This window comes from Anarhichas minor, unplaced genomic scaffold (genome assembly GCF_050575085.1).
Source record: "Anarhichas minor isolate MPS153535 unplaced genomic scaffold, ASM5057508v1 ptg000014l, whole genome shotgun sequence".
NCBI classification, from domain to species: domain Eukaryota; kingdom Metazoa; phylum Chordata; class Actinopteri; order Perciformes; family Anarhichadidae; genus Anarhichas; species Anarhichas minor.
In genome coordinates, this window is record NW_027466460.1 from 3,861,344 (window position 1) to 3,887,569 (window position 26,226).

Here is a 26,226-nt window from a genome sequence, read left to right on the forward strand (position 1 = left end):
ATGAGCAGCTGGCTACAGAGGCTAGGTTAGGTTAGAGGTTAGGCTCACTTCTTTTCAACTCCACACCCCCAGATTTTCTTTCATTTTGAAACCGTGTTCAGCACCAACAGAAGATGACTCAAGGTCTCCTACATATACAACAAATGACATGAAAAACACATGTGGTTGACATAACTCTAGAGTTCATGTTTAAAAGTTGGTGTTTGGTGAGCCTAACTGGATTAGCCATCAAAAGATTCCGTGACTGGCATTATTTTAAGTGGTCCAAATGGTCAGCATACCCAGATGCTTTCTAATAAGAGGAATTAGTTGAAAATACATGTTTACAAGTTTATACTTTTTCAAAATTGATTGTATCGTAAAGGGACCTGACTCCTATAAAGAAAAAAGGATTAATAATCAAATGGAAATACGAAAGTGAATGTCTTCAAGACTCGTAATATTATGTAGTAATGCTTATGACATCAGTGTATTGGATCTTTCAGACTTTGTATTTAATCAAGCTGCAGAATATTTTTAGACCTCACTTAGCCATAGAATCCTCTGCCATCTCCAGGGGTCGCACAAAAGAAAATGCTTCAGTACAAGTCCATGAAAGTCAAAGTGAATACTAATTTATATTGTCTGATTCTGAAGAGTTTTTAAATTCATGAAGGATAGGCCATCGCATCACTGGAATATTTTTAAGCCACACTGCGCAGTTGTTTGTGATGATGTAATGTGATGACAGTCACGCGCCAAGGATTTGTAATGTTCACAATATAAAACAACCCCGCATATGTGCATCTGTTCCAGTAAGTACAGGGGAATAAATTAAATGTATTAAAATATGTTTTTATGCTTCCAGAGAGTGTGTAATTTGAGAATGAGGGGTGATGGAGAGGAGGCAGTGAACATGGAAGTGAAGGATTCAATTCAGTTACCGCCACTGAGTGACTGTGGCTCAGTGGTTGAGCAGGGTCATCCTTCAATCAGAGGAATCGGTGGTTCGATCCCCGGCTCCTCTAGTCCATGTTTAGTCCTTGGGCAAGACGCGTAACCCCAAATTGAAAGGTTGGTTAGTCCTGATGGGCAGGTGGCACCTTGCATGGTAGCCCCTGCCATCAGTGGATGAATGACAAATACAGTCTGTTTAAAATATTCCAGTGACGTGAGTCACTAATGTCCAAAATTTGAAATGAACCATCTAAATGCGAATTATTTAATTACTGTTGCAATTAAATCATTTCTAAAATACAAGTGAGAAGATGTGGTAAACATTCACATTCTTTGTACAAGCCACAGTTAAAGCACAGGTGTGGAAATGCAGTGAGTAATGAAGTTATGCACGGTACCTCTATCTTAGTAAAGGAAATTTAAATCATTGAGGCTAATGCAAATTAATCCATGGCATGAGACAATTAAGCAAAATTCTTTACAACTAACAACTCAAGTTAGAATGGATGTTGATGCTGTTATGGCAAACATCCGTTAGTCCATGTTAAAATAACTAGGAGTACATTTGTGAGTACCATTTGTTTCTCATAATCATCACGTCTTTTTTTTTGTCCCAGCGTACGCACTTAAATACATTTGCTTTAATTGTTAAATACTAATATAGCGTGCATTGTGGCCGTGTCTTCAGGGTGAGGACCATCCTCTCTTCATGTCCCATCTGCTGCCCCCTGATGGCCTGAAAAGACAGCACAAAGAGTTATTTTACATTTGCAGGGAAAGGATGAAATGGAATAGTTTGTGTGCTCTTGAACAGTTAAAGTTGAAGCACATCTGATGCAATCTGGCATGGTATTCAAGAAGGGACGACAATAAAAAGATAAAGCTGCTTCTCTGACATCAGATTTAACCCGTGGCAGGATTTAAACCTCGCAAGAACCAGGCCAGAGACGGTAAATAGATTATAAAGTCGTTTTAGGAATATACAATAATCAATGACTGACAATTAACAAGCTCTACTGAGATCCAGCAGTAGAAGCTCTGAGGTGGAATTTGAATTCATAGTAAATGATCAGTCACCACTTTGATAAGTGCAGTTTTAATAGAATGAAAGCGGACTGAAAATATTAAATAGTTTGGCTGAAAGTTGCAAAGTAGCCACTTTGTCTTGTACTTTGGAATAGAATGGAAGGTTAGAGACTCTGCAGAAAGGTGTGGTTTCTTATAAAGAGGTTTAACCGCAGCAGTCCAGTGGGTGCGAAAGAATCACTCGGACATTTCACTCAGCTTCTAAATTGAAGAGAAGAATCTTTACTTGAGCTTCAGAAGAAAACTGAACATTTGTCATGCAGCAAGGAGGCGCGCGCACACACAGACAGACAGTTGTATCAGTGCTTCTCTGACTAATACGTCTGTTCACAAGACTAAAAGGCAAATTGAATTCTGGGCTTTCCTCGATATGACTCACATGAGATTTACACCTCAATGTTGCTTATGTTGCCACAAAAGACAAACTGAGTTCCTATCTAAATCAAGGGGCGACTCCCCACTAGGCTGGGCTCTCCTCACAACAACTCACTAGTCCAAGTTCTTTCCCACCGGGTAGTTCAGAGGGTTTCACCCATAGGAAATGGAAATGGGCTCTCTCAACACACAGCTCACACTTGGCAGACACTTAATCAAGGTACGGAAAAACAATATAAAGATAAAAATAATGCTATTAGGTATTTTTTTTAATTCAGCATGGTGACAATGCCAGTTGTAAGTGACAAATATTCAGTGTTGTAGGTCCCAGAGATCTTTAAAAGGTTTTGCTGGTAGGGGTCGAGGAGGCAGGTTACAAGGATTTATTGAATCTAAGTTTGGTTCAGCGAAGCTAGGTTTATAAGAAAATCCAGATTTATAATTAAGTGGAGCTCTGTTGCACAATTACTAAATTGGATTTACTAAACTAGTCTGTTTAGTAAATCCAACTATAAACCAACAGAGTTTAATCAATACATTGCTTACCCGAAGATGAATTAATTCTCAATGTGCTTGCTGTCAGGACCAGGTAGGCTCATAATGGCTGAGCAGAGATGCTTGTAGGCTAAATTAATGCAGCAATATGGCCAAATAATAGTTAGTGGGGAGTCCTTACAGTACAGGAAAAGAAAAGAGGAGATGGAGCAAACTGGAACCGTCAAGAGAAAGTACGTGAAAAAGACAGACGTGATCCTTTGCAGAAAGTGCAACAAAGACAGAAAGCCACCATCACACCTTCAGTACTTTGGGAACACTGGTACTGTCAAGAGTCTGACACTAAGTCATTCGAAGAATGGAGGGCTATGCTGAAGAAACGGTGTTATTGGAAAAAAAGCCAGGAGATGAAAACCCTCCAGCGTCGTAATATGTTTGGAACTGTCTATGTGTGTGTGAGTTTTTACAAGTAAGTTGTTAATTATGACGATTTGATTCCGTCTCAAATCTACAATTGAACACAACGATGCGATCTCAATTTTTGAAACACGAGTCAGGTAGAAGCGTATTCGTTGAGTCAGGATTTTTAAATTGCTAAAATTCTTCGCACTGTTAAAGAGTTTGGCTTTACAACGGTCACTGTTTTAAGGCCGGGGGCCCGCGTGTGTAAAATATTGTTGGCTATCTGATCCGTGACCATCTTGTCTCTTCATTTTAGGTCTTGTCACCTGATCAATGATCCCACACCAATATTCCAATGCTTATAAGCTTTATGTACACAGAATACTTTTATAATTTTTTACTGTATTACTGATTATTGAAATCGTTTCTGTTACAATTTATTATTGTTGTTTCAACTAGACAACAGAAATAGACAACAGGTTTGGATATTTCTGTGTTCTTGATATATTCTCTCTATTTATGTTGCACTTTACATTACATTTTTTGCACCTTTTAGTTTATTTATACCTTAAATCCTTTATGTTACATTATTATCATCGTTTTTGTTTTTCTCTAATATAAAAAATATAAAACCCACTTTTCTGTGTTGATAACTTCTTCATCATCTTCTTCCTATTTATTATTATTATTTAGTTATTAAAACAACTTTACACAAAAACATATTTTGTGTTAAGTATGAAAATATTTAGCTTTGACCGCAAAAATGGAAGATTCTATATCTAAGCTTAAAAAAACGGGAAAATATGACCAAATTGACAGCAATTCAACGTCGGACAGGTAAAGTAAACTTTTATGTATTTGTTCTCTTTATACATCCGTGGTTGTTACACGGATTATCGCGGGATCTCGCGATTTTCGCGGGTGGCAAGCGCGCGCTCCGCTTCTGAAACGCTCTCGGTGGGGCAGGTCGCAGATCGCGGAGCACACGCCCCCGGTGGAATCAAATATGTACCGGACCTATGTGTGTGTAAAGAATGCTGATCTGAAATATGAAAAACAACCAGTAGTCAATGTGCAAGCTGCCAATTGAATGGTGATTTAAGCTACTCTATTGGGTTTATATATTTGTAAATCTGAAAGAGTCAGTGCCTCACCGGCCACGAACCTCACGGCACGTCACTGGTCCACGTGCAGTCTAATAATCTCCAGCCATACAGAGTCATGGGGAGAAAGCAACGAACAACATGAGAGAGAGGGAGGAGAAAGAGAGAGAGAGAGAGATAGTCCGTGAGACTCTAAAGACTGCAAAGACCAGAGAGTGTGGCAGTTTGATTCAGTCACCAATCAGATCACTGATTATGGGAATGCTGAGGATATTAATGGCCTTTCTTCTTCACATAGCTGCCTCTCTGGCGGTAAGAAACACCAGCTCATTTTCACTATACTATTGTTTTCTAATCATTCCATTTTCCTTGCAGATAGTTTTTTGTGTGCAAGTAAAGTAAGATTTCTCCCTTCAAATCATAGTACAGAGGTGATTAGATTTGTTGTGTGGTTGTGATAGTATTAAAAAATGTCATTTACAAAACATTAACACTCTTTCCTCAAACTATGTACCCGTTACACTGGCTAATCCACAGACCCCACAATGGACGGTTTTTTATAGGGACTATTTGTTTGTCTAAATTACTAGTTCCAATGCAAAACTGATCATGGTGGGGTGTGTGGATTATCCAAAGTAACAGGAACTTTGTTTCTGGAAAGATGTGCTGCTATTCATGTTCTTAATGTCGTTTTTCATAGTTAAAACAATAGCTGAAGACAAAGCAGACATGTTAGGCCAAATATCTCAAGTGGTACCTATTTAAGTACGCTTGTTTCTGTCAGATTCAGTACCTTGACGCTGGTTTTGGGTTGAGGGTGATCAATTCATGTCTGCTCTCATTAGTTATGCTACTTGTGTGTCAACTGACCCAGGTGGTTACAGATGAAAACCTATTTAGCAGCTTTACTCTGGGTAACACCGGATCCCCAAATAAATGACATACTAAAAACGTGCCTCTCTAACAATGCAAGAATACATCTTGAGGTTGACAATAAACCTGAACAGGTGTCAGCAGCCTTGTTATACTGACCTCCATGCCCTTTTCACCCGTTTGGTTTGTTGGATTGTTTGAAAACTGCAAGGATCATCGATTTTTTAAAATTCTTATCTCTTTGTTCATCACTTAAACTGACAATTTATGTTTCCTGACCAAGGAGATTTTAGAGGGTTAATTTTCTTTGCATAACGGTTGCGTTTTTTATCCAACAAGCAAGTTGTTGACTGGTTCTGACTGTAACCCTGCATGTACCAGTTACTAAATTAGTCTTTCTTTCTCTGTCCAGGCTCCTGTGCCATGTGAGGAGAAGGTGATCCGTCTGGAAGCGGAGATCCGGGATCTGATGAAGGTGATCAACGACCAGCATCGCTACATCCAGGAGCTCCACAACAGCCAGGCCCAGCAGCTGGAATACATACCCAACTCATACCTGGGCCCCAAGAATCTCTATAGAGGTAGGGAGAGATTTCCATTTGTGTTAATTGTATCTGCCTTCACTTTAAGGCTTCTTATAGGCTACCTGCCTAGCTTAATTACTAGCTACTTATACTACCGGCTTAAGTCCTGGCAGAGTCTTTAGCACAAGTGTTAGAGCTATGCTAATTAGTGTTTTTAATTATTCAATGATAAAGGGGCTGCTTGTAGTGGCAAACCCAGAGAGAATAATCCCCAACTCTGCAGTTTCCCCCCGTTACAGAGCCATTTAGCCTCTCATAACAATTGTAGTTGTATGAACTATCCAGCTGCAGCAGGTGTTTTAAACACTAAGCCACAGTACGCTACCTGCCCAGCACCAAACGACAGACAATGTTTGGAACTATCTGGTGAACATAGTGGAGCATTTAGTGGCTAAAGAGACAGGAGTTGGTGAAGACCCAAACAGAGCTCAAAGGAGAATGAATGTCGAACTTACATTCATCTGGTGACCTGAAATCAAATGAATGCTAATCTTGCTTTGTGCCTGCTGGACAACTTGTTAGCCAAAACAACTTTGTACTTTAAAGCCCTGATAACCAACTTTTATCGAGCAGCCAATCAGCAGTTACCATTTCGCTTAGTCAACACCTCCACGTGACCCTGCAGCTGCTTCACAGGGGGAAAAAAACTCTTCAGCTTAGAAAAATCTCACAAAAATGTAAAGCAAATAAGTTTTTGTGTTTCTGTTTGCATCTATTGTTTGTTTCCTTTATCTACCTGGTTTGAATATTTAATTTTGAATATCTTTGTGCATTCAGACTGCTCTGAGGTGTTTGCAGACGATAACGTGGCCAGTGGGCTGTATGTGATACGTCCAGACGGCTCTCACACCGCTCTGAGCGTCTACTGTGACATGAACAACGGAGGAGGATGGACTGTCTTCCAGAGGAGGAAAGACGGCAAAGAGAGCTTTGACAGGTGTGTGTGTGTGTGGTGTGTCATCTTGACACAGATAACAAATTGGAATTGACAATCTGCATGTGTCGAGAAATTTGACATTGTGAGTGAATGTAAAATCAGTACGTGCCCCGGTTGTGTGCAGAGCGTGGGTGGAGTACAAGCATGGATTTGGAGACCTCTACTCACCTGATGGAGAATTCTGGTTGGGCAATAAACCTCTACACGATCTCACTTCACAAGGTGCGTCTATCTGTATGTGTGTACACGATTTGTTCATAATAGGAGCGTTGCCTCTGTAACTCGGTGTCTTCTAGGAAACTACGACCTGCGGATCAACATGGAGGACTTTGAGGGAAATCAGCGCTATGCAGAGTACAAGAACTTCAATGTGGATGATGAAAAGGTGAAACTGAGACACTGTAAAAACAAACAAGTAGGAGAGTGTAAAAATAAAAAGAGACCTTGTCTCATAGGTGAGGGTTGTAATACGAGTTATAGCAGCCAAAAGTTGATTCCTTCAACAGGATTCAACATTTTGAACCAAGTTTACATTTAAAAAAATCTCATTCTCCTTTGTGGAATTAACGCATTTTTGGAAAATGATTTAAATTCTGCAGACTGTATTACATCAATTTCTGTCTGTAATCCACTGCATTATTTTTCTATCTTGTAAAAAGAGTTTGTAACCCTCTCTTCTGTCCGTCTGTCTCGCTTCTGATTAGCATTCTTTGTCAGTCTTTAACCTTGCCCTCTATTCATTTCCCATAACAGTAGGCTCCTTATTTAGTCTATGTATGGAAACAACAGCAAGGACATCTGGCTCCATGTAAAAATACCAAAGCGCTTTTGAAACACCAATGATTCATTCAAAACTCTTTTCTTTGACTCCCCTGTTCACTCAAAGGACCAGTACCAGTTACATGTGGGAGAGTACACTGGGAATGCAGGAGATGCCCTGGCTGATGTCCGCGGTTCCCCCTCTGCTGGGAAGAAATGGACTGGTCCAGACAGTGGGGTCAAGTTCAGCACCTTTGACCGGCTAAATGGTGGCGACGCGGAAAAGGACGCCAGGTGTATCAGACACAGCAAGTCAGGCTGGTGGTTCAGCAGGTATACTTAATACTTAGAAACTAAATACTTCAGTCAGTCTCACTGTGGCACTACAGTTATGCTGTGAAGAACCACATGTGCAAATGAATAGAGGAAAAACAAGGGAGCAAAGTTCAAAATGGCAATACACACACTCACACACCAGTATATTTATACAGCAGTTACTGCTGGCCAAGTGTCTCATATATTTCTTTTTATTTTACGTCCTCATCACAGGTGCGATTCAGGCAACTTGAACGGTCACTACTACAAAGGGCCGTACCAAGCGATGACCGATGATGGGGTGGTGTGGTACACATGGCATGGTTGGTGGTACTCCATCAAATCCGTGGTCATGATGGTACGAGCCGCTGACCTCGAGCATCCGCCACCAGTTCAACTCGACCCCAGCAAAGCGGCAGGCAACGTCATTGAAGTTCCTCATGGCCGATAGCGAGCAAGTGGTGGAAGCAACATGTGACACAGGGTGAAATCAGTGTCATCTCACTCACATCCTGTACTCGCCTTTTTGACTTTCAGAAATGTAAACCATTGCATTTATTTTGATATTGAAAATTAAACAATGTTGCCTTGATCTAATGTCATATTATATTTATTCCATGTCCAAAATAAAACTGAACAAAGAGAATTGAGGCAAACTGGGTACATCTGAGGTTTTACAGGACAGACACTAGACAGACAAAGTGATTCCGTAAAACAGAGGCCAGTTACCGGCCAGTTAGGGAGAGTCTGGGAGTTTTCTTTATGGAAATGATCACGTGACCCAAAGCAAAGACAGATAACTGATCAGCCACTAGTTCAGCTTTGCCTTGTTTCTGTTTGGGCACAAGGGGATTTAGAGGCTGTGGGGCGGGATGGGGGGGGTCTTATGTCTTTGTTAATGTGAGATTGAAAGGAATTGGTAAAGGGGGTGAACACTGTCCCGGCCAGCACACTTCTTCTGCATATTTGGCTCTGAGATAGTGTTTGTGTCTCTAAACTGGGCTGCTCAGATTAACATCCAAAGGTGATTACATTCCACGTAGTAGATTCAGGTAGAGGTTGTGAGGAGTTTACATGGAGGAACAGACATCCATTGGATCAAAGGATCATGTCAGTAGTTTCGGTCAGTTCCTCAGATGAACAAACTGAATATGAGTTCCTGTTTGCCCACAGAAAGACACCAAGTTCATCCACTTCTTCCAGAGGTCCAAAGCAAATAAGTGATTGAACTTCGCTCTTTGGGGGAAAAACGTCCTCTTTAAAAAGAAGGGAAAAGGCAAAAGAATCCATGCTAATCCACCGAGAGGTACCCGTCATTTTATGATTTGCCAAACCCAAACAACTTTGAGTCTCTTTCCACAAACCTACATATGCCACAAATCCAAAGTTTTTCTCATCCACCTCTTAAGAAAGAGCGGTATAAAAGAACAGGATGAGCGGGACTTAAACTGTACAACATATTGGAAAAACAGGTTAGGATAGTCATAACAAGAGTGAGGAGCCTTGTACAGACCCTGAGGTGTGCCTGTTATTAATGCTTTCTTCACAAAAAGAAGAAAGGTTTGTTGGAGAACCAGGCATTTGGTAGAGAGCAAGGTCAGTCCTACTCTCAGACATAAGTGCATTGGTGCCACTGCAATGTCTTTTTACTTTCAAGAGAAGCGTCTTTTAAGCAATTTATTCCAAATGTACAAGTTTATCATTAATATCCAGCAACACTGCTGTGACTGAAGTCTTTCTCTTGTAAAGGTGACAAGGACAAGTAGGAGGTCACAGGAGAGGAATGGTTTGTCATTCGTTGCTGGGGTTATCTGGGCGATAAGGGTGCAGTTGTGGGGAAGGAGACAGAGTTGCGCGGTGAGCTGAAGGGCGAGGTGGGTGAGAGGCGGCTGGGACTCGCCAGCAGGTCACCGTTGTGCAGCTTCCACAGCAGCTCCTCGTTCTCCATGGACAGACGCTTGTTGACCTTGGACTCTTTCTGCAGCGTCTGCTGGAGTTTGGCCTGTTCACTGGACAGATGCCTGCAGGGGGAGACAGAGAGCTGGAGTGAGCTGAGGGGAGAAACACTGAGGCTATCAGACTGGACTCTGATGTTGAAACGATTTGAAACGTTAAAAAGGATGTTGAAACGATTTGAAAGGAATTAACTGAACTTGGATTTAATAAGTGCTTCACGCAGGTCAACTTTTTCAAAGGTAAACTGAACTCTCAAATAAGAACTAACAGAGGTCAACCGTCCATGTGTGATCCAACAAAATATACTCCTGCTATTGTAACAAATTTCCATGTTTTCACCGGTCTGCTTTAACTGGAAATTCTCTTTACATCCCAATAAATCAGATGCTATGAGAAAAGGACAAGGTGTCTGTGGTTGTCGCAGGACTGCAATAAGCCCATGCAATCATTTCATGCCTGCCTGTCTACCTTCCTGCGCATGCTGACAGCTTTGAGTCCTCACAACAAAAACAAAGGCCATATTTGTTCTTTACATTCATGATGATAATTTGGGTTGAGTTACAGGTCTAATTGAGTCATGAAGCAGAGGTCGATGGATAACTGAGCGAGAAGTGGAGGAAAAACAGGAGGCAGATAGACTTAACAATCCTGCTGTAAGAGCAGATGGTAAGATAGACGCCTCTGCAGAGAGATGAGTCACCATCTCACACACACAGCACCTGGAGTACGTACTTGGAGAGAGCAGCGTGTTTGTCCATCCTGGCCTTGTAGTCCTCGTTCTCCTGTTGGACCTTCGTCAGACACTCTTCTAGTTTCACATTAGTCTCCAACTGTGACACACACCACCACACAAAAAGACTGGTTGGGTGTACAAGCATACAAGTCTCTCAACAGTGTTAATATGGCTGGACTGTATGTTTTGTGTTCATCTTCAATTTGACCAATTCTCCCCTCAAAATAATGTACAAAAGGGACGTTACTTTTGGAATATTAGACTCTTCTGAGACTGGAAATGCCACCACAGTGGTGCAACCAACACTCCAAGATGATAATATGTGAGAAAGACTGGTGCCTACCAGTTTGTCCATCTCCATGAGCTTCTTCTCCTTCTGGTGCAGCTGGTTGTTCTTGATCTCCAGCACAACCTTAAGACTGTCCAGCTCCTGCTCCAGGTACACTGTGTGGGAGTCCTTCTGCACAAACAAACAAACACATGAAACTTGAATGCTCTCAGTGGGGAAAGCACAGACAAAGATAGTAATATTGATACCAAGTCACCATGCGGTCATGCTTATCATGTCATTTTTGTGAGCTAAACAGCCTACAATTAAGTCAAATTAAGTGAATTAAGTCAAATGTGTTTTAAGTGTGAGTTCAAGTTGAGTGTTTAACTCTCCCAAACCAGCAGGGGGAAGCAGATAAACAGATTCAGACCAATATTGTCTATCAATCGCCACAGCCTCCAAAATCTTTGTGTTCTGTCTGAGCAGAGAGTAACAATAACAGAAAGCTATTACTGCAGATGTAACCAACTTTACCAGATTCTTGTCAGTGAGTATCTGCCTCCTCCTCTCCTCCTCTGCTTTCAGCTTCTCATTCAGAGCCCCCTTCTCTGCTGACAGCTCACAAATGCTCTCCTAGTAAGAGGGACAGAGGAGGACAAAGAAAGAAGAATTATTGGGTTAACACTGAGCTTTGGTTCTTACAAAGTTAGGACACCTCAGAGTGAAAAACAGTAGCAGGTAAACTCATCTAACTGTTGCTTCTTAAGTGTGGAACTGCCAATATGAAGAAAAGAAAGGAAAAGAAAAAGACTCCAGTGATGTGACAAAGTGCAAAAAAAATATTGCTGTGTTATCAGGCATTTTTTCAAACCAAACTGGAAAAGTTTCTTGTTTGATAGCACCTGTTTAGTGAGCAAACACTAAACATCTAACCACCCTGCAGTGAGTCACTAAGGATACAGTAAATAGATCAGTGCATACCAGGCTCTTTCAAAATTAGGCAAACAATTGAAACTCACCGTTAACACTCTGTTCTTAAAGGATAATTAACTCCAAAACAAAATAAATTGTACGTAGTACCCAGAAAAGATTTTCTATTGAATGGCATTAAGGAAAGCGGAGAGCCCGAAAATTGTAAGCATATCATTGCAAACAGATGGAAGCCGACTGAAATACAAAAAAAAGGTTATAAAATGTCTGAAAAACGTTCTGAACTATTGTGCAGAATTATCCAATTCTCATGGAAATCCAAACAACTAGTTTTGCTAAACCATTGCTAAACAAAGCATTGCACAGGTTAATCAGGAAATGTTTAGTTTAACAATAGTTCAGCGAAAATTCGGCTCCGCTCTCCTCAATGCCATTTGACCTTTTGTGGGACCAAAGACAGCCTAGGAATGTGAGTACTATATACAGTTATATTGTTTTGGGGGGGGAACTACACCTTGAAGTACAACATGTTTCTGGTTCTAGGAACGTTTTAAAAACGCTACAATAAGTGTCTGTTTCATTACGAGGTTGATGTTGTACACCTTCTTTTGAAACTTCAGTGTTAAGGTCTCTTACAGAAAGAGATGTTTCGGTATCCTTCAGTGTTTTGTTCAGGTTCTCCAGGTCCGTCTGCTGGATCCTATTCAGCTCTAAAATACACAAACATACATCAGCATAAAATGATCGAGCAAACTGCCTGACAAATCAGTAATGACTCATCTTGAAAATGTAATTCAATATATCAAAGCGATAAATGCCTGAACAGTTCAACATATAAATCGCTTAAGATGGTTAAGTGCGTAAAGTCCTCAGCCTTGTTTAGCCGGTAATAGACTATTCCAAATGTTGAGCTGTGAAGGTGTTGTATATGTTGGTCCTGCACACACCTTGTATGGAGGTCTCATACTGCAGTTTGAGAGACTCCATCTTCTGGCTGTGACTCACTTCCTGGTTTTTCCTCTCTGCTTCCTGTCGGCTCCTCACTTCCTCCACCTAAAGGATGTAGGCACAAATCAGGCCGGTGTGCAAAGGACTTAAGTGAAGCCAAGAGAAACTAAGAAATGTCTGATTGAATTTCTCCCTCTTACTGCTAGTTTGTTTGAGCTTCTGGTACTGTCATTGTCAGTATCAGGTTATTAGCAAAAGCATTGTGATTCTTCTATTACAACTGTAGTGCAGACTTTTGGGTCACATCTTTGGATTAGACAAAAAGTTGAAAGTGTCTGTGGGGAGGTGGGAGGTGTTGCTGCAGCACAAACACAACGTGTTTACATGGATGAAAAGTGTGGACATTTTTTTGAAATGCTCCGCTCTGATCAAATTGGTTACGCATGTAACTGCTGACCATAAAGTAACTTAAGGCTCACGTTATTCTTCAGGCTGCAGTACGTTTACTGATAACTGCAATCAACTGATTCAGAGGCGTAACCATGGAGACACTCATGAATCTCTGGCAGATATTTTTTTATGAGCACCTTTTATGAGGTGTCTGCTAAATCTAAGCTTTTGCGAGTCACACCAACCTCCTGTGAACCAATCAGAGTTATTATCTCAGATAATAACGGTCAAGATTCAGAGATGATCAGACAAACATGCACTGACCACATATCAAACTGTTTTCTTGCACACGTGTTAGCTGTTCAGCGATTTATGAATCCATTAAATCCATGTATGACATGTCATGTTGCATTGTGTGAGGGAGGGTTGTCTTTGTTACCTGTTGTGTTCAACTCTGTCAATGTTTCATAATAAGACTTGGTTTTATGTGAGAGACGAAGGCTCTAAAGATCATTTTACAGGTAACTCCTTGTTACTGTATACACTTAAGTGACTGTAACAACACAGTGTGTGTGTGTACGTGTGTGTGTGTTCCGACCTGCTGTTCCATCAACATGCGACATTTGTTGGCCTCCTCCTGGTACGTCTGGTGGACTTTGTCCCACTCCGTTTGGTAAAAACTCCTCAATCTGACACACAAAGAGGAACATTAAATTTGAGACACAAGTTACTTGCAGAGAACAGTGGAATCAGTGCAGGCTTTCATTTCTAAACAATAGCGTGGTAACACTTAGGAGTTATATATATTTTTTCTAAATTCCATGTACTGTGTGTGAGGCTGAGTGTCCAGCTGTGAGCACATCAGCAGAAGTAAATGCTGCACCTGTCCTCCAGCTGCACAAGCTCTTCCTTGTGCTGCTTCTGCAGCCTGTTCAAGGCCTCCTGCAAGCTGACGCGCACCTCCTCCTTCCCCTTCTGGAGACGCTCGCAGCACTGTGATGATGCGACTGGAGGGAGACAAGAAGAGCCAGAGGAAATGTTAGTATGTGCTTCTGACTGAAAACACTTCAATGAGCAGTGAAAGTACCTGGACTTCAGTTTAGGGATCAATATTTCATATGAAATGAGCAGTAAAGCATTCTTTTATTAAGAATGTACAGTACAAGAAGAGCATAAACTCAACTAGAATTAAACATTTTGTGAAACAATATCTCAAAAATACAGTGATAGAAAACAAAACTGAATGACTAATTGTATTAGAGCACAGAGCTGCACAAACAGATATACACTATATATATACACAAGACCAAAAAATATCTTGGATGAGGAGAGAACAGAATGACCTGATTTGGAATCAGCAGTTTATTACACAACATAAGATCTCAGTTATAAATCCTTTTTGAGGGCAGACGTTAGGGGACTGGAGGCCAGATGTGAAGTTGGTTAGCCAATACAAGCTACTATTTTGAACATTTACCGTTTTAACAACAATCATCATATCACATTATGTTAGTCCACTCCAGAATATACTGAGATGGGACATGCCTGGAACAGTCGGTGTCTAAAGAGGTAATGAATAACATATTTTTCTTTGTGTTTGTGTGGCTTGTCTTCCTCAGCATTCCCTGACAACCACATTCCAATTTAATTACTCTTACAGCAGACAACCCTGAAACATCTGCAAGTCAGCTCAGAAGTATGCAGCAGGATTCATTCTCTCTCTCACAAGCACATACATGCTTCTATGTCTTTACGTCATCGTCATCATTACACGACATTTTAATTCAAGTCTGTTTCTAAACCTGAAATATTTAGTTAGCTTTTAAAGCAGTGATCTATCACTCAGTGCATTCTGTATTGGAGCAGCAGAACCAGTCATCCACCAGGAACATATGGATGCCATCGCTTGAAAGGTACATTTGATAAAAAAAACTTTAAAAAACTTTACACACACACTGACTGTGCCTGGAATAACAAGATATAACTGGTTGCTAACAACTGGCTGTAGCTGGGACAGTTGCTGTTTCCCTCTGAATGGAGCCCTATAGTGTGAGTGAAAGCGCCTGTCACCATGGTGATGGAGACACAAAGCCCGCGACAGCTGAGAGCAGCTTAAACACAAGCTTGCTCTCTATCATAGACTGGACAACACAAACTGTGTGTGTGTGTTGTGTGTAACAGCAGGTGCTTGGCAGGTGGCGGTGAAATATAATGACATCATTTCAGAAGAGACCCCTCTTAATCTCCCTAGTGTGAAAATGTCTACCTGTATACATTTTGTTTGCGCTACTGACTATTAATATACAGATATGCATGCGTGTGAGTGCATATTTCCATGTGCATGTTTGTGTGCAGAAATGCATGCCTTCATGTTGCCATGTACTGTAAATACAGTGCACTGTTTGTGTGTCACTATGGTGTGTTAGCTTGACAGTTGGTGTGTATGTGTGAGATCTTCTTTAATCCTGTTCTATCAGCCAAACAGGCAGAGCTGCTATTGACATGATACACACTGCCAGCTATCTGACTAAATGCATACATACCAGTATCAGTTATTATTTAGCACACAAAGCGTAATTATTTCCAGTGGATTGTCAGTTGATGTGTTCAGATCCCCAAATAGAAACCAACAAATTGTAAGGACATTGTTTGTAACCATCAATGTAGAACTCATGCAACGTCTCAATGACAGACTAAATGGCAGACTGCCAAAGTACTGAGTCACATACCACACACGCGCACACACACACGACTGGAAAAACTGTTTCCTAATCATTTTCTGAACATGATTAGGAAACCAGCAGCAGTGCCAGGTGATCTCTTGTCATTCAAGTATTACTTACTGTATCTGCCACAATTGTGTTGGATGTTTCACTTGTGACCCAAGATCGTTGTGAAGTGCAGTGGTGGAATTAGGAGAGGCCTTTGTATGTTGATCCTCATAGTAGTGGACTTGTGTGGGCAAATAATAGTTATTTTGCTAGAGAACGAAACACTTTACAATGGTTCAACCAGACTGACAATTGAAAGGGCAAAAAGAGATAAAAATCCTCCAAAGCAACAGTTGCCTAAGAATAGAACAAATCACCAGTCATTGGTAAATTAAAAGTGAAGCCTAGCATGAAACTTCTTACAGTACAGAAGATAATGTCTTTCGCTGGGACTTTAAATCTAACCACTGAGAAGAAAAATAGATTAACTCAGTATTTAGAACCCAGTTGCACCGTTGTGATTCAGTAATAATGGAGGGTCACTTCCCATTTTCTGGACTGGAAAACAAATTAAGAATTCAGTCGGGACATCAACTAACTTTTAGGGCCAAAATTATTTCAAATGTCAGATTTTGTGTTTGAATTCTACCGTTTTTTTTTTCATTTTTTATCTCTGTTCAAATAGTTATCAGTGAAGGAAAGAAGAAGAACAGCAATATAACAGCTGATTCCAAACTTTTGAACTGTATTCAAAAGTTTAAATTTGACTTTACTGCCATAAAGCTATTCATGTTTGTGCTGTAAAGCAACAATCCAGATTTAATTGTAAATCCAACCCAGTTGCACCGACATTGTCAAATGAAATGTGGAGACTGCTTTAGGCTGTCACATTGTTTAACCTGTTCATTGTAATTAAAATAATGTCTCAAAATTGAAACCCGAACAACTCATTGATGTTAATGTATAATGCACTGGTCCTCATGTGCACATAATAAACTCAGAAAAACACAGGTGCACAGTGCGGATGACAGATATGTTGGCAGGTTTCATCCTGCGCGAAGGCTTCTCTTGCTCTGAGCCTTTGCTAAGAATGAGAAGCAGCTGCACCTCAGTATTACAACAGAAATACACCAGCTTTTAAATGGCAGTTGACCTGTCCTTGATAAGCTTCGTATTTGCGTGTCATATGCAAATGCAGAGAGAAAAAGAGAAAAAGAAAAAGAGAGCGAGAGAGAGAGAGAGAGAGAGAGAGAGAGAGCATGGTGGTGTGTGGATGTGCAGAGAGACAGTCTCTTACCCAGTTCGTCTCGAAGGTTTGCCAGTTCCAGCGACAACCCCTTCTTCTTCAGGGCTTCCTCGCGCTGCACAGAAGAGAAGATGACTCTTCAGTCAGATGTGAGCAGAAATTGATCACTATTCAGTACACACTATATAGGGAATTCTATGTGGAGGACTATAGTGTGTGAGATATAGTCAGGTCATTCTATTCCTCCCCCTATCTGTGCAGCTCTCAGTTAGTGACCAAGGATTTTATACTTATTTCTACGATGCACTGAGATGATTTCAGAACACTATCAAGGGTTAAATATTTCTCACCATGACTTTGGGAAAGCATTATGTCATGAACTATATGGTGAAGAATGAATGATTGAATGACATTTGCCATCGTGTATTTGAAAATTTGTACAGTGATGCAATCACTGGCCTCAAAGTTCACTACAGAAAACTTTTGTAAAGGTCAGCTGTGGTTGGAGAGGTTGTGACCATGTGTAATAATGCTGATAAAAGCCAAATATTAGAGCAAGCTTAAGATTCTATCTTGTCTTAAAACAATCAAGAAAATAACATCCATCATGGCTGAAAACACCCAATCTTGAACTGCTCACATCAGCAGCAGCTGTAACTGACCCAAAAAGTAAGGAAAGAGTGTCCCAGTCAAATACAACTTTTAAAGGTTGCCTCCAATTAAGAATAAACAAAAGAACATCCTGAAAAGGGCGACTGTGGGGCAACTGTGGCTAAGTGGATAGCAGGGCCGTCTTTCAATCAGAGGGTCGGCGGTTCAATCCCTGGCTCCGGCTCTGCTAGGCGATGTGTCCTTGAGCAAGACACTTAACCCCAAAATTGCTTCCGTAGTTGTGTCTACGGTGTAGAAATGTGATAGAATTGCAAGTCGCTTTGGATAAAAGCGTCTGCTGGAATGTAATGTAATGAAAAAAACCTGCCTGTGATATCACATCCCTGAAGGAATAGGATCACACTATTAAGTTTAGACTTAGAGACTAACATCAAAGAATGCCCTTTATATACTGTATTTTAAATTAATTTTACTCTACCACAAAGACTGTAAAGCTGCCTACACAAGACCACAACACACACACACACACACACACACACACACACACACACACACACGAGGACTTGGACACACCTGAACTTGATGAGCATACCAAAGTGCGCTGCTGTGCTCCGAAACGGAATATCATGATCATATTCTCACATTTGAAAACATTACCATAACTTTCTAGCACACACGAACACACAAAATAAAAGTTTTACAACAGTAGTATTGAAATTTACAATGGAAACCAAATGCACACATACACAGAGAGAGCCCCATAAAGTCCCTCTGTTGTCTGGGGTCAGTAAAGTGAAAGAGCAGACAGGCGGCGGCAGGAAAGAGTGAGAAAACAGAGAGCCAAAAGGTTTCTAACAGAGAAAATGTAAACTGTGTAGAAATACAAGACATTGTTGGAATGGTTAGAGAGAAGATGATGGTAGGAATAAATAGAGTTCATGCCCTGTTGTGGCCTTAGTGTAATATTTCTGAACTTTTCCATGACATTCATGATCCAAATGAAACAGTGTTATGTTTCTTTAAAAATGTTGGACTGAAAACCAACAGCTAACATGATCAATGTGTGAAATTACTTGCGGCTCGCTTCCCGTAAAGTGACGCAATTGCAAAACAGCTTCCTAATTCCTGACTTCTTTGAGTTGATGACACAGCTCAGACTGACAGACCAACAGAGGTGAAGAGAGAGAGAAAAGAGCAGCAACAGATAAAGCATAACCCCATCTACTGCAGTAAAAACACACACACCTTGTGTTTCTTCTTGCGGTGTTGTGGGAGGGCTTTGCTGGGCTTTGCATTGGTTTTGCTGGCCGTGGAGCCCATGTCTCGTTTAATGAGGACACACACACCCTTCAAAATGCCTTCAGTCCTCTCTCTCACACACTGTTTTCCACTGGTGATAGAGGGAGAGAATCACTCTCTCTCTCTCTCTCTGCCCTCCTGCTGAATGAAGCCTTCTCTCTTTCTGTTACCGACTTCCACTCCTCCCACTCTCTACCTGTTCACCACCTGGTCCTCCCTCCTCCCTCCATCTGTTTCTCCTTCTCTTGCCTGAATACTGTGTGATGGAGGAATGAGAGTTATTTCTGCACCATCTTTTCTTATCTTTGTTCTTATCTCCCTTTCTCTTGTTCCCTATCAGTTGCTAACACACACATCTGGTGTCTCTGCATTTCAGTCATACCTCTCTTGTCTTTACTCATATCCTTTTTAACGTTCTACTTTCTTTGTCTATTTAAAGTTTGTTGGAGGTTAAAGAAAGTTTGCAGGGACAATTTCTTCAAACTTAAGCTTTACAGCACTGAAGACAAGAACATAAGACGTAAACATGTTTTTTAATTCAGAGTAGTACTTTCTCCCACCACAAAACACTTTAAAAGAGGATTTGTCATTTGTAAATTTACTTTCAGTATGTCTTGTTTGTTTTCAAAACAGTAAATACTTAATGTAACAGAAAAAAGGAGAAATGAGAATTCAAAAGAAAAGGAAAAAAAGCATCTGGAATACATAAATAATCCATCATTTAACTTCAAAAATACATTTTTTAGCGTTGCGATTTTAATTATACTCCCTTACAGTGTCAGGGAGTCCTTTACAACGCTTCCTTCCATGTATGGTAACATATGAAACACTCCCAAAGTGGACAAAATAGATGGTAAAGAAGTTGCGCTGAAAATGTTAGACCAGCGTGGGTTTTCAGAGTTAAGTATAGGTCTACAGATAACCCCAGCCAACCAAACTAAAGCCCCAACCCCTTTCGCTAAACCAAAGCCCCACCCCCACCCACAGCTCAAGGAAGAAAATGTGCAGTTTATATTCACCAGTCACCTTTCAAGTGTGTAGGACAGATTAGATAGCATTGGTATTTGTGCTTTCGATAAAAAAAAAACACACACACACACACACACACACACACACACACACACACACACACACACACACACACACACACATAATCTCAGACATGCATTTCAAAGAGCTTCACGGCTTGAACTGCAGCTGCTGCATTCCTACACTCCTCCCTCACTTTTCCTCGTCACTCCCCCTTCATCTCCACGTTTTCCACCGAGCCATCCATCTAATCAATAACCCAGTCAGGAAGGCTCCTGCACTGTAACCATCTGAAAGCTCTCTCAGCTGAGCTTCACGTTACAATCCCACACTTACACAATACGATGCTGAGAAATATCCACAGAAATGGAGCATTTCTCCTTATACATAAAACCATTGTAATCAGACCTTGATTCAAAACGCGAGCGCTGACAGTTATGAATCAGTTAATCACATACACATCCATTACTGTATGTGTGCAGGGTTGTTCCTGCTGCTAATAGCTTATTGAACAGATAATGAGCTACTTTCCCTCAGAGAGAGACATGCAGGCACAACTGTCTGTCATGTGCTTCTCACACACTCACTGAGGACAAGTGTGTGTGTATGTGTGTCTCAGGTTTATGTACATTTTCATTATCTTCAAAGCAAGAATATAATGCAATTTCTTAGTACTATTTGCACATCATGTTTTATCAGTGAAGGGTCACCTTGTATGTTTGTGTTGTTGCTGACCACAGGTCACCACAGGTAAAGATAATGATTCTCACTATATTGGTCAACTTTACTGTTTTATATTTTGCTTCAATCCTTCGGTATGTCAAAGCAGTTATCAATAACTATAGTTACGTACCCGTGACCTGCTCTTAATAATATATAAAGATATACAAGATAATATTTTACTTTAGGCCTCCGATTTCCTTTTTCTTCTAAACATTAATAGTGTACTTATCACTATTGAGTTGACAGAAGAATGTGACGTCATCTCAATAGTGAGGTGTTTCATAATTTTAATAAAAAGCAGTTAAATGCTAATACACGTGTTGTACATATTAGTTTGACAATACAGGTGTATGTGTGCGTGTATGTGCTCCACAAATATAAACAACTTACTGTAAGTGTGTGAGCTACAGAGCTGCTGAGCCTGACTGAAGTCACACATGAGAGAGCAAGTCGAATAAACTTCTTGACAAGTTTCATACAGGTTCATTCTATACACACACATACACATTTGTAAATACAAATCCATCAGCACATCAGTATCGCATGGCAGCGAGATGTCTGTTGTTGTTAATGGCAGCTAGGTGTGGACTTGCTGCCTACTAAAACAGCCATTACTCCACTCCCCCTCAACATGCAACACTGCTCAATCACTAACAACTGTGATTGATGCTTTAATTATAGGCTTTGCTCTAATTCGCCAAAGGGGAAGGATGGTGTGCAGATAACTGATAATTTCCCCTCATTTACCCCCTTGAAGCTGCGCTAGACCATAATGTATTTACATGTACAAACATGTCCACCTTATCTTCCTTTAAAGTGGTGTGGTGCTACAGCTGAAGAAAGGGACCCATCCCCACTAAATGATGCTGCAGATCCACCTTATTTACCAGAATTACTATTATTATTTTTGGGGGAACTCTCACTAGCTGGCTGCATCCAACATATATTTATTGAAGTCCCATCCAGAGAAAACGTATTTGAAAAATAAGGCTGACCCTACTACCATACAGCATACTAGAAAAAAACACCATTTTTTATGATTTGATTATATCGACGTAAACAGCCAATGCTGGTGCCATGGAGGTCCGGTGAGAGATAACATAAATTATAGATAAACATGCATAACAGCACAACAAATTGGACCCAGTTTACTTGTGCTGTAAGGAGTGTAATTATGGTTGATTTGTTTACTTTGTCAGTAGACTTGAGAGGAATCTCCTGATTAAAGCTGCACAAAACGTTAGCTTGCTAACAAGCCTGCAGGTGTAAAAGGCATAGCAACTAATATTGGCCTCTACTGGATACCACAGTGAAATCTCCACATTTCCTCCCAGCTCACTTTTGATGTTTTGAAACACAGGTCATAGTTGAGATCCAAAATATTTTGGAGGCCCTAACTAACAGAAGGAGGGGGTGTATCTCTGTGTACAAAGCAAGATGCTCAAACAGTACAGTGATCACTGTAGTTGTCCAGATATTAATGTTCACTAGCTAACAGCTGTGTGTGGCTCAGAGGTAGAGCAGGACGTCTTTCAATCAGAAGATCGGCTCCAGATATGTCCTTAGCAAGACACACCTACGGTGTGAATGGGGTTATAGTCCTGATATGCAGGTGACACCTTGCAGGAGCTATCCTGTCGTCAGTGTGTGAATCGGTGTAAATGGGTGAATGATGACATGTAGTGTTAAAGCACTTTGAGTGGTCGGAAGACTAGAAATGTATTAAAGTCTAGAGTCTTTTATGGGAAGTAGGAACTCCTTGGGTTTGTTTCATTAAAAAAAGTCACTGCCCAAGCATATTTGCAGTGCAAATGCAGTAATTTGTATTCCTGCGTTGCCTTTCTTGCCAACACTACTGAAAACCGCTATGACAAAACATCACCACCGACAGCAGCACTGGATTATTGCCCTTTTGTTTGACACACAGCTACACAGAGTGCTCCTTCTCTGCATTGTAGACATTTTAACAGAATATAACAATGTGCAAAACATCTGTTCCGCCTCGTAAAGAACAGTAAATAAAGGATGGAAGCTTTCACTCCACAGCCGGTGGTGTGAGTGTGTTTTGGCTGTTTGGTAAACATATAAATAAGCGGAGTACCTCAGTGAAGAGCTGTTGGATGACTATAGCCAGAGCCTCTACTCTCTTATTCCCCTGGACCAGCAGCTTCCTCAGCTGGTTAATGGCCTGGTTCTTCTTCTCTGCCAGCTCTTTGTTCTGGTTCTGTTTGGCAGTGACCATCCGGTCCGCCACAACAGCCCCCGCTGCGCCAGGCTTGGATGTATTTTGCAGGCGAGATGCTGTTTTGGGGCTGGATCTTGACCCGTTTTTTGCTTTGAACCCAAGACCAGAGGCTCCAGTGGTGCCTGAGCCAGTGTTAGTGGTATCAGGGGCCGGCACTGGCAGAACTGCCATCACTGGTGCATTAGCATTCACCACGTCTGGTACCTAGCAAGAAAAAATACCATATATCTTCTTCATTAAAGACACTAATTAGAAGGTATGAAGTGATTGAAGTGTTGACAGGTGCATACAAACAAACCCCCTCAAAGTTGGTTTCCAAACTGTACAGGAGTTTACAAAAATGAAACGGAAGAAACGCACTATATGTAAAACTGAAATGGGAAGTAGAACTGAACGTTGAACTGTCGAAGAGTGATTGGCATTCCATGTGTAGAACGCAACAAACATCCACTAGCTCTAGATGATGGAGGGAATTCGGTTGGAAGAACTTAATCCGCTTTTTTATTACACCCCACATAAAACATAAACAATTGGGTAAAGAGCAGCCATGCTTGAGACAGTGTGGGCAGATGAATACTAACCACTCACACATTTTCTGGACATGTATAAAAATACAAACATTCTGGGACATGGTTATTCAGACTCTGGAGGAGATTCTATGCTACAAGATTCCCAGGGACCCCCGGATTGTGTTCCTGGGATTGATACCTGGCGACATAATTCAAAAGAAGGACTTCTACCTCTTTAAAATCCTGATACTCGCAAGTAAAAAGGCCATCACAAGGAGCTGGTTGAAAAGTGACCCTCCAAGTCCAGGACAGTGGCTGGACATTGTAGAGGAAATATATTCTATGGAAAAACTGACTCTTTTTCTAAGGATCAAAGCAGGGATCCATGATCAACGCTGGAGAAAATGGACTGTAAACAAGGGAAAAGATGAGTAGTGTTCTCAGCTGGCCTGAAAAGAATAGATCAAAGTTTGTAAAGAGTGAATGGTGACCCCCTTTTATTTATTTTTCACTTTTATGTCTATTTGTATTTTTTTTTAACGATGTTTTGTCGCGATTTTTGTTCAGTGAAACAGCAACTGAAAAAAGTTTAAAAAAAGAAGAAAAAAAAGACACTAATTAGAAGACTTGATTATTAGGGAAAGATAATATTTCATAAGTTATATGAAAAAACAACCCAAATGATTCTGAATGACTTGTCTTAAGATGATCCCAAACACAATTCTATTCTTCCTGATGTCCACACACAAGCACTCAGTTGAGAAGTCATCATTTTAAAATGCTAAACCACACCTGGGAGACAAAGTCTTGTTAACACGAGAAGAAGATAATATGCAGTCAAGAAATACAAATATAAAGATAAGCAAAATTAGCCATAAATATAAATAAATAAATATGCATTTTGCTACTTTCTGTGGCTCACTGATTGATTGATTCAACTTTTATCCATTTCAAAAATGCCTGTGAAACTTTAGAACTCGTTAGCATGAACAGTGGCAGTTTCTTTGACACCACCTTAACAAACTGTGCAGGGACACCTCACATGAAGAAGGAACATCTTGTGGATTACCACTTTAAATACTCCCATCAAACAACACGCCTTATACTTCTTTTCATCAATCAGATCCTGCTCGGTAATGTTCTCTGATGTATACTGTCTTGCATCTTAAAGCTCAAAACTTCAAAAAGAAGAGGACATACCAGTTCTGGTGGAGGATGCTGTTTTCTCTGGTTGTTTCCTCTTGCGGGTGCTGCTGCCAGTGAGCTGGTGTTGGTGTTTGTGGGTCTTGCTAGCGCCTCCCGGGGCTTGTTTTTGTCCACTGCAAGAGAACAGCGACCTCTTAGCATGTAGGTAGCAGGTATAACATTCAACATGGTGTCCACAAACACAGAATACTCACTCAGCCCATTAACAATGTGGAAGTTCACACCACAGCAGGCAGGGTCACAACATAGGTTCTACAAACACTCATCCATCCTCTGAATAGAATAACAATCAAATGTGCGGGTGAAAAAAACATAATAAAGCAAAATGAAGCATATAAACACATACAAAGTGTCGGTCAGTCTATACTGGACTACCACAACATCTGAACACAGAAAAAAAATAAAAACTCAACACACACACCCTCGTCTCATACATCTGCTCTCATCTGGTAAATAAGAATACGCCCTGTTCAGGACTGAGGCAGATGCATCATGGGATGCGTAGTAATGGTGGCCAGTGTGTGTGTGTGTGTGTGTGTGATGAGCCTTCGGCTGCATTAAGGAGTGCATTACCAGAGACAAAGCTATTAGAGAGAGAGAGAGAGACGGAGAGATCAACACACATCTTTTCTGTCTTCTCCTCTGCTCCTACCGTCCTTCAATTCTTCTTTCCCTGTAGTCCATTTATCTCTCTCTCTCTCATCATGACATTTGTCATATGTTGCCAAAGCACAATTATAATTATAAAATACAATTAATAAAATGAGCAAAAACAAAATGAAACCGAACAGAAAAAATACAGTGAATATTATAATATTATATAATAAAATAAAAAAATAACAAAATGGGTAAATCAAATAAAAGAAAATATAAGCAAGTAAATATGAGTAAAGGAGATGGTGGTGGTAATCAGATTATGGTACAAGTAAATCCCACTGCTTGTTTCTTTTGTTGTGGCAGGAAGTGACATATTTAGCAGCCAACACTGGACATGCTTTCTTTCCCCACAGATTGAGAGATCATGTCTCCCTTTCTGTCAGACTCTGGAAATCTGAAATTCTTTTCAAATTCCAGGAGGAATTCCTCCAGAACTATTTTTGTAGTTCTGACATTGTGCGTCTGTCCTTCTCTATTGTCAACGTTTTTCCTAGGTTCTTATCAGTTACAGTTTGCTGTCTGTTAAGGGACAAATATGTTTCTAGTATGTGTTGTAAGTGTGTGATGTCTTTTTCTTTAGTTATAATTTGAGACTGGCTGGGTTTTGTGATGTCAGAAGGTAAAAGGTCAGCAAGCCTAAAGACCAGTTGGCAGAGGTGACTACTTTTTACGTTGGCAGGCAAGGGCTTTGTAATGATAACAGGCAAGGTCACTCTTTTTAATATGGCTCCATAATTTGGCAGCTCTTTTTTGAATACTTAAATAAAGGATATTGGCCTAATTCAGCCCTGCATGCATATTTATTTATTTTTATCTGTGGGAGAATATTTTTGCGGGGTTTCAGCCAGATTTTGTCCCATTTTGCCCAATAATCACCTCTATAACTGATTTAAATA

The 26,226-nt window shown here is 40.6% G+C and overlaps 2 protein-coding genes across 2 annotated transcripts in view; one reads left to right on the forward strand and one right to left on the reverse strand.

Moving 5' to 3' along the window:
- The first annotated feature begins 4,523 nt into the window (after positions 1-4,523).
- LOC142949456 (fibrinogen-like protein 1) lies at positions 4,524-8,457 on the forward strand. Its single transcript, XM_076091107.1, has 7 exons — positions 4,524-4,709; positions 5,683-5,851; positions 6,632-6,791; positions 6,916-7,013; positions 7,088-7,176; positions 7,678-7,883; positions 8,100-8,457. The coding sequence occupies exons 1-7, from the start codon at positions 4,539-4,541 to the stop codon at positions 8,314-8,316; spliced, it is 1,110 nt and encodes a 369-aa protein (XP_075947222.1). The 5' UTR covers positions 4,524-4,538; the 3' UTR covers positions 8,317-8,457.
- An 8-nt stretch (positions 8,458-8,465) lies between these two features.
- The window catches only part of LOC142950080 (uncharacterized), a 50,559-nt gene continuing 32,798 nt past the window's right edge, over positions 8,466-26,226 (reverse strand). Inside the window, exons 7-17 of the mRNA XM_076091980.1 lie at positions 24,668-24,786; positions 22,815-23,162; positions 17,102-17,165; positions 13,977-14,100; positions 13,692-13,782; positions 12,703-12,808; positions 12,392-12,465; positions 11,360-11,458; positions 10,898-11,014; positions 10,554-10,651; positions 8,466-9,886 (exon numbers count right to left, since the gene is read on the reverse strand). Coding sequence (XP_075948095.1) covers positions 9,673-9,886; positions 10,554-10,651; positions 10,898-11,014; positions 11,360-11,458; positions 12,392-12,465; positions 12,703-12,808; positions 13,692-13,782; positions 13,977-14,100; positions 17,102-17,165; positions 22,815-23,162; positions 24,668-24,786 — 1,454 coding nt within the window. The 3' untranslated portion in view covers positions 8,466-9,672. The remainder of the gene's footprint in view (positions 9,887-10,553; positions 10,652-10,897; positions 11,015-11,359; positions 11,459-12,391; positions 12,466-12,702; positions 12,809-13,691; positions 13,783-13,976; positions 14,101-17,101; positions 17,166-22,814; positions 23,163-24,667; positions 24,787-26,226) is intronic.

Bases quoted from the DNA above. Each gene is read 5' to 3' on its own strand.
- LOC142949456 (XM_076091107.1), top strand. From the start codon at position 4,539: ATGAGAGAGAGGGAGGAGAAAGAGAGAGAGAGAGAGATAGTCCGTGAG. The intron at 5,852-6,631 runs GTAGGGAGAGAT...TTGTGCATTCAG, and splicing joins CCCCAAGAATCTCTATAGAG to ACTGCTCTGAGGTGTTTGCA. The intron at 6,792-6,915 runs GTGTGTGTGTGT...GGTTGTGTGCAG, and splicing joins GGCAAAGAGAGCTTTGACAG to AGCGTGGGTGGAGTACAAGC.